This window comes from Opisthocomus hoazin, chromosome 14 (genome assembly GCF_030867145.1).
Source record: "Opisthocomus hoazin isolate bOpiHoa1 chromosome 14, bOpiHoa1.hap1, whole genome shotgun sequence".
NCBI lineage: Eukaryota > Metazoa > Chordata > Aves > Opisthocomiformes > Opisthocomidae > Opisthocomus > Opisthocomus hoazin.
The window spans coordinates 24120146-24128607 of record NC_134427.1 but is presented as its reverse complement, the minus strand read 5'-3'; the positions used below and the strand labels follow the sequence as shown (position 1 = coordinate 24128607).

Sequence of the window (8462 nt, the reverse complement as noted above, 5' to 3'; positions counted from 1 at the left end):
ACCAGCACATAAGGCAAACACAACATTTTATTGACAACTCTACATGACCTTTTTTTCCTCCCCCCCTCCCACCCCTCCAGTTAAAACTGCTATTATTTATGTACATGGTGCTCCCCTGCCAGAGACCACCCAGCTATTTACAGGCTATTTACAGAGACAGGGCTAGCAGCTCTTCAGTATCTCCTCCAACCTGAGCATGTCCATGGGGGTGACTTTGGCAACCTCAAAGAAGACCCTGGAAGGAACCACATTGGCTTAGAGCTCAGCCACAGCCCTGACACCCATCCACCAGAGTGCCCCAGTTCTCTGCAGCACCCAAGGGTGCATGCTGGTGGTGCCACCCTCCGCAGAGGGGGCAGGCACAAGGCAGAGGCCTGTGATGCTCACCTGTGCGAGTACTTGGTACGCACGGCCTTTAGCTTGTCGCGGGGCTGGTATGTGAGAAGGAAATTCAGCCTCTTCACCAGGGGATGCAGGTCCTGGGAGCAGTACCCGCTGTAGTACTCCAGCGTTGGTGTCTGCAAAGGAACAGCAGGGCTCAGCGGGGTCCTCTCAGCAACGGTACAGCCATCTTCCCTCTTCAGCCCCCCCAGATCTGAGCATAGCCCCAGAGCATCACGCCTGCACGCCGGTCCATCCACTCCTGCACCCTCTGTGGTGCCCCGAGCAGGTTTGGCAGGCGCTTACTTACCCAGCCACCAAGGTTCTTCATGGTGAGGGCCAGCAGCAGGCAGCTGGCAGCCAGCTTGGAGGGGCTCTCCCTGGCATAGTCGTACTCCTGCAGGGTCATCTCACAGAGGAAGCGGGCCAGCGTCAGCGTCTCCATGGTGGCACGGGCGCACTACAGCCAGACAGGCAGGAAAAGGCTCAGCCTTTTGAGCAAGCTGCCCCCAACGCCAACCTTTGTGGAATCTAGAGTGCTGCCCCTGGGGCACGGGACACAGATCCCACACCTCCACTCTGCCACAGACCAGCATCTTCACCCCTCAAGCCTGTCGGGGGGCCTGGCCAAACCCTGCTTGCTGCCAGCTGGGATCCCAGGGCCCAGGGGATGCTCATCACCACCCAAGAGCCAACACGAGGGCTGCCTGGATGCACCTTGACACCAGCCCATCCTCCTGCTGCGCTCACCTTGGCAAAGCGTCGCAGGAACCGGTAGGGAATGGGGATGTTGATGTCGAACTTGAGGGTGCTGAGGATGCTCATCTCCATAGCAATGAGCTCTTCCCGTTTGTAGGCATCATCGCAGATGTAGAGAAAGTCATCCACGCATGGTGGGTACCGCTCCTGCCAGGGCACAACCGCTCAGCACCCTAACAGGGCTCATCCTGGCCACGCTCAGGAAAATCCTACCAGTCTGCAGGCCCTGTAAAGGCTTACGCCCTGCCAGACCCCGAAAGGTCCAGTGGGGCTCGTGTGTTGTCTGTACTGCCCCAGACACTGGCTCTAACTCCAAGCTTTGCTTGCATGAGGTGAACTCAGGTGTCCTGGTGGTCTCCGCACAGCGGAGAGGAGCCAGGTCTCCAGTGACATGGGGAGACAGGATCCAGCCCACTGGCATTGCATTTGCAGCCCTTGGGATAGGAAGGGGTAACATGAGGACAAACACACCGCCCCAGCAGCTCTCAGGGCAGTGGCCTGGCACCACGGGGACCTGGCCTTCTCCAGTAACCCATCGGGACCAGAGACGTAGAGCCCCCTCCACCCCAGCACCCCAAGAAATCACATAAGGAGTCACCTCAAATTTGGAGGCAATGAGGATGGCGGTAGAGCCGATAAGCTGTAGCTTGTCCCTCATGCTCACCACCTCCACCAGGTAGTGGTCCACCAGCTTCACAGCCAGGTACAGTGTCTCATGGTTCAGCTCAAAGTTCTCCTGCAAGGGTGTGGGCAGAGGGGCAGAAGAGGGTGTCAGGGAGAAGCTTGTCCCTCCTGGCAACCCCCCTTACAGGGGCCGGGCTTGGAGGGGAGAATGCAGGCTCATCCCAGGCCTGGGGAGGAAGAAGATCAGCTCTGCACCAGGGATGCCCACAGGAGCCTCTGCTAGCATCCTGAGGTCCCACATGCCAAAGGCAGGGTGGGGGCTGCTCTGCAGCAGGCCATGTCCCTTCCCCAGGCCCACCTACCTGCACCTCCACCATCCAGTCCACCAGGATGGCACGCATGTCCCTGCTGATGTCTGGCTGCTTCTCCATGTAGTCGGGGAGCACAAATTTCTCCTGCCGGGGTAGTACCAGCTGTCAGGGACTTGCCAGACATCACCACTGTCAGATGAGTTCCCTCCCACCCCATGAGGGCCCCTGGCAGGTGAGCAGAGCCTCTGGGCAGCGGGTGGACCTGCTGACGTGGTCACCCCTTCCCCAGACACGGCTCCCAGCCCCTGGCCAGGCATCACCCACCTCTCTGCTCCGCATGTATTCGAAGATGTCCTTGGCGTACTCTGCACTGGCATAGGGGTCACCCAGCTGCTCCTTGTCTATGTCCTCCACTGCTGGTACCTGGTGGGGTGAAGGAGGCAGCAGTAAGGGGGAAGCCCCAAGCTCTGCAGGTGCCCATCGCCCCTTTAGCTCAAGGTTGCTGCACCTCTTTGACCCTTTCCCCATCTGCCACCCTCACCCTGCAGTCCCCAGTCCATTCTTTCCCATGGGAGGTCTTTTGAAGGAAGAATGTGGGTGCGGGTTTACCCCCTCCCCAGCTTCCCATCACACTGGTCCAAGTATCTCTGAGGTCCAAAGCACTGCCTGGTGCCCCCAGTATCACGAGTGGCAGCCACAGACTGGCACTGCCAGGTTGGGACCAGGGGCCAGGCTGCAGCCGAGGGTCCCTGACCTCCCCTCGGACGGCTTCGGTACCTGCGCAGGCACTGGCTGCTCTGGCACAGGATCCTCCTTGGGCTCTGCAGGAGCCTCTGTTGGGGGAGTTTTCTTCATTGACCTGGACAGGACAAGAGCGTAAATTGTTGGTGAGAGGAGACTACATCTCCTGGCTGAAAGAGGTTCTCTGAGCCCTTGCTGCTTCAGGAAGGGGCTAAACCACCCCTGAAATAACCCCACAGAGACTCTGAGAATCATTTATGTTGGAAAACACCTTTAAGTCCAACTGTAAGCCTAATGCTGCCAAGTCCACCACTAAACCATGCCCCTAAGCACCACATCTACACATCTTAAATACCTCCAGGGATGGTGATTCCACCACTTCCCTGGGCAGCCTGCTCCAATGCTTGATAACCCTTTTGGTGAAGAAATTTTTCCTAACACCCAACCTAGACGCCCCCCTGCTGCAACTTGAGACCATTTTATCTACTGTCTGCCCTCCCCATCTGGCTTATGGTCTCTATCACCCAAAGGAAGCCTGCATCACTGCGTGTTCTTCCCAATGGGACAGGTTTGCAGATGCTGGCCTTGCAGTGTCCCCCCTGCCCCAGTCCTATTCCCATCTCCCCCGGCTACCCACTTTTTGAGGTTGATCTCATTGTTCTTGGCCACCCCTAGGGCAGGATGGGCCCTCTGAGCCTTGTGTGGAGCCACTTTCACAGCCTCCTTCTTCCCTGCCACCACCTGGTTCTTGTGAGCCTGTTTGGGGGAAAATGGGGGTATACAGAGGGGCGTGCAGAGGGAAGTGAGTCGTGCCCTGAAGGGAGACCTCTCCTCCTGCTGACAGGGCATGGGAGACCCCCTGCTCTGCATGCTGGAGAGGATACCCAGCCCCACTCCCACGGGGTGGGGGGGAGCGGTGTCACAGGCGGCACTGAAGCCCCCACTCTCACAAAAGCACTCACGTTGGTGATGTCCCCAAACGCCGACCTCTTCTTGGGCCCACCCTGGGGTGAGGATGGAGACCTCTTGGCCTGACAGCTCTCCTCCTGCAACAGAGGCTATTAGAAGACGGGGGGCCAGCTGCCCCACAGAAGCCCCCCACACCCCTTGCCTGGCTCAGGACTCACCTTCTCGGGGTTGGCATTCTCCACAGCAGGGCCCACCTTGCCTGCTCGGGGCTGCTTAGTGCTCAGCATCTTGGCATTGCGTGGCAACGGCATCCTCTCCCTCGGCCTCTGCGAGCAAGCTAGGAGCAGAGCAGGGCTTGAAGCGGGCACTGCCTGGCCAGGGACCCCCCCAAGGGCCAGGGGCAGAGCCACGGGGCGCTGGGCCCTCCCGGGGGGCGGGGGGACGCAGCCGGGACGGGCCCCAACCCTTCCCTGAGCATGGCGGGTGCCGGGGAGGGCGCATGGCGGGCCGGGGAGCGGGGCAGGGCTGGCGGGCTCCTCCCGGGGCCGGGGGGGACACGGAGCCCCCCAGCTCCACCGAGAGCACCCTGCGGGGAGCACGGGGAGGGGCCGCTCCCAGAGAAGGATGCAAGGGCTCCCTCTCCCTTAACCCCCCCAACACCAGGAGGGGAAGCGGGCTCAGGGGCACCCCGCACCCCAGGGGAGCCCCCAGCGCAGGGCTGCCCTCCCCCGGGCGTCGGGGAACGGGCCGGCGGTGGCGGGGAGGGAAGGACTAAGCCCGGGGAACCCCCCCTCAGCAGCCAGCCCTCAGGACAGGCCGCGAGCCCGGCACCCCCCAGCCAGCCATCCCCAGGGTCCCCGCGAGAGGAGCCCGGCCCAGGGCTCCCAACCGCCCCACTCACCTGCGCCGCCGTCTCGCGGCCGGCCCCGGCTCTTTTGAAAGTAGCAGCTCCGCAGCGGCCGGCCAGCACTGGCCGAGCGTCGCCCAATCAGAGCGCGGGGCCGTGCCAACCGGCGGCCAATCGGTGAGCGGGAAGGGATGCGGTTGCTAAGGGGCAGGGCTGCAAGGTTTAAAATTCAGCCTCGGCGGCCAATGGAAGGGCGGACACGCGGCTGGGGCGGGCCGGGCCGGCAGGCCGAGGCGGGCGGTGATTGGTGGGACGGGCTGCCGTTTAAACCCGTCTCGCGGGGGCCGGTGGGGAGGGTGTCATGGCTGGCGGGAGGCCGCGCTCGGTACCGTGCGGGGAGCGGCCGGTCCTGGCCGCCCCGTGCCACGTCCCGGTGGGACTCGCAGCTCCGGGGGAGCAGCCACGGCTCTCCCGCCCTTCCCGGGAGGGATGGAGCGGCCTCCGCAGGCCTCTGGGCCTGGCGCCGCCGGGGCCGGGGCCGTGGGTCGCCCCGCTGGCCTGCCCGCCGCTGGCCTGCAGCTGCTGTGAGCCGGAGTCGCCAGCGGGCGATTTAAATCGCTTAAAGAGCACTGTGAAAGGTGTCAGCAAAAGGGGTTTTAACGCGATGCTGTAAAAGCGTGACTCGGTGCCGCTCGATGGTGAGGGGCGCTGGGTTACCGAGCGGTGACTGGAAGGTGCCGAGGCAGAGTCGGAGTTACCGAGGTGCAAATCGGAGCCACCGCGCGCCGGGCTGTGGGCAACGCCGGCCGCTTACCCAAGATCTGCTGCTGGTGAGAGGCCTCTGCCTGGAGGAGCGACCTTGGGGCACCCCAGCTCGAGGGGGGATGGCCGCCGGGCTGCCGAGCAGGGAGAGCTCAGAGGAGGCTTACTCAGGCTCTCCGATTTGCGGGGTAAAGCTGTCGGCTTGCAGTCAAGTTACACGCAACGGGGAATGTAGGCACGAGACTCCTTGTAGCCACAGCTCGCTTTGTTCCTTGATAAAGGAGTCTTGGAAAAGCCACCCATTTCTCATGTCTTAATTGCGTGATCGGTGTTCCAAGCTCATATGCGTCGATGCTCACTGTGTCACTCTGCTCCTTTGCGGGTTGTCAGAGAACAGATTGGAACTGGAGAATTTCTTGGCTCGGTTACATCTTTGGAGCCTGTACCAAACCACCGTGAGTTCGGTTAACGGGTCAAGTGCATCTGTCACACTTGTCCAGGCAGGGATGGCACCAGCAGCCACCACTTCATCCCCACCCGTTGAGCTCTGAGGGCTACAACTCTCTGCTGCAGACACAGCCTCAAATGGGGCATAAGCGGGTGCTGTTTAATATGCTGGCCAGGGAGAAAGCCCCTTGCCCCAAAAAACACTTGCAGCACAGCTGAGATAAAGGGTCTGTCCCTCTTGCCTCCTCCCCTGCCCTCTGCTCCTGCCTGCTGGGCTCAGGGCACCCAGGAGGCTCCACCTTGGGCTCGTCCGCCAATTTGGTTGCTCTCAGGGGGTCCGTCCCCTTTTCCATCCCCTGATGAGGTCAGAAAGAGAGGGGTGACCTCCCCAGTGAACAGCCCCCAGGCAGTCACCCCCCTGCTCCCCAGTGTCTCGTTTTCTGGAAGGAGGATGGAGGTGCTGGGTGACCTCCACGTCGCAGCTGGCCGTGACACGTACCTGGGGAGTGGGGGTGGCGGCGGCTGCGGGGGGCAGAGGTGACCCCTGCCTGTGGCCCTGGTATGGGAGGCACCCGCCCCATACCTGTTGCCTGAGCTCAACTGGGGGATGCTGGGCTGGGCTCCTGGGGGCAAAAGGTGGCTCCGAGGGCAGGACCTGCCCTGCTCCTGCGGGGTGGTTCTCGCAGGGCAGCCCCTTACCCACCCACGGTGTCTGAGCTGTCTGAGCTGCTCCCATGGTCCCCGAGGCTTCGGGGATGCTCTGACCTGATCCCCGTTCCCTTGTGGACTGCGATGGCAGGTGGCACATGTGCCGCCTGTTGTGCAGAGATCCCTTCCCCTCTCCAGTTCTTGGGGGCTTTTAGCACTGTGCCAAGCTTCAGGCTCGAAGGACATCCCCCCCCCCCCCACCCAAGTCGAGGTAAGCTCAGCACAGTTCAACACTGCAGCAGAGGGGAGCTTCCCCCAGCTGGCAGAGTCCCAGAAAAACCTTCCAGATTCCTACGTTTAATCCAAGGAAATCCTCTGGGATAACCCCACACTAACCCCACACCCATGTGCCGTGGTTGCTGGTGGAGCTGACGAACCCCCCCCATGCCCGTGCCAGCTTCCGAGGGGAGTTAAACCTGCTGCCCAGGGGCCCTGCGGGCAGGATCAGTCCTTTCTCCTCCCTGACAGGCAGGCTGGCCCAGGGAGCTCTGCCATGTCTCTAGCAGAAAGACCTGGGGCCATTGACAGCTAGGAGCAGCAGAACAGCTCTGGGGTGCAGTGTGGCCAAGGGGTGCTCGCAGGGCCGGTGGGGGTTTAAACCTGGGTCCCACAGATCTCAGGTACTTTCAGTCCCCAAGACCGGTTAGGGCTGCTGTGGCTCCAGCCCATCTTGTTTCCTCCTCAGCCACTTGTCCTCTCCAGCCCCAGCTCTCCTGGTGCTGCCACTGCTATCCCTGGCCTGGGAGCTCCCTGAGGTTCACTCGCTGTCGATCGGGATCCTTGTGCGATCCAGGTGTCTGCCTCTGCTTGTGCATGTTGGGGCAGCTCGTGCTCCAACCAAAAATACGAGCTGGGCATGTACTTGCCAGGCAGAGCTGGGACACATCCCACCGCCGATGGAAACACAGAGCATTGGCCTGTGGGATAACATCTCCAGCCAAAACCCCCCATCCGAATCTGCCTGCGGGGGCTTGGGCGAGTGGCCCGCTCTGGGATGGGCCTGCATCTGCCCGTCCTGCCCAGGCTTGGCAGGGGGAAGCCGGCTTTTCCAGTCCCCGTGGTGCTGCCATGCCGGTGCTCCTCAGGAGGCTCTCGGGAAGCCTGGCCCCACCGCAGGGGCTGTGGCTTGCACCACACATGCCAAAATCCCACCTGGCTCTCAGGGGGTACTGGAGGAAAGATGGGAGGAGCAAGAAGTGGACCCTGCAAGGTGAACGCTGTGGGTCTGCAGCAGGAGCTGTGCCAGCTGTCCAAGCATGGAGGCAAGTCTGTGGTCTCAGTCCTGCCCATCATCCAAGGATGCTGGGGGCTGCTTTGAGGTGAGAGCCCCCCAAACTCTCCTTGGGCTCTGACATCCCTCAGCAAAGCCCCAGACCAGGCAAGACGCCAGTCCTTGGCCCCTCTCATTGGAGCAGGAGTGCAAGGCTGCTGCATTGCCACGGCACCTGGTTCCATACGAGGAGAGCATCCACCGCCCAGCTCGGCGTGGGCCTGGCCGCAGAGGTGGGGCTGGGGAGGCCCCAGCCCCCAGCGGACCACCAAACACCAGAAGCTGGGTTAAGGGGTGCACTGATGTCCCCCCACAGCCCTCTCTTGCTGCACCAAGCCCAGGCACTTCATGTGTGGTGGCAGATGTGGCGGATGGAAAAATAGACCCCAGTATTTCCTAGCTCAAGAGCATTGGTGCCTGGAGTGTCCTTATCGTGAGAAGATCTGGGTCACTGCTTCCATGACATTACAGAGCCCACGCTGGCTTTTGGAGCTGGAGCAGCCCCAAACCCAGCCTGGTTCCCTGGCACTGTGGGGCTGCCAAGAAACCCCTCTGTGTGGCACCTGGGGACGTTCGCTCCAGGATTGCTTACCAGACAGAGAGCCTCGGGCTGAAGAGAAGCAGCAAGGGCAGGGAAGCATCGTTCACGAGATCCACAAGAACTACTTTTCCCCCCCTTCCCTTCCCCAGGCTAATAACTTAC

General features: G+C 61.8%; 1 protein-coding gene across 1 annotated transcript; it reads right to left on the bottom strand.

Moving 5' to 3' along the window:
* Nucleotides 1-118: 118 nt before the first annotated feature.
* On the bottom strand, nt 119-4640 carry CCNB3 (cyclin B3). Its single transcript, XM_075435609.1, has 12 exons — nt 4627-4640; nt 3944-4062; nt 3779-3862; nt 3454-3572; nt 2853-2934; nt 2400-2498; nt 2127-2219; nt 1739-1876; nt 1132-1287; nt 692-841; nt 388-518; nt 119-235 (listed from the first exon to the last, which is right to left on the bottom strand). Exons 2-12 carry the CDS (start codon nt 4034-4036, stop codon nt 163-165), a joined length of 1218 nt encoding a protein of 405 aa, XP_075291724.1. The 5' UTR covers nt 4037-4062; nt 4627-4640; the 3' UTR covers nt 119-162.
* Nucleotides 4641-8462: the final 3822 nt, after the last annotated feature.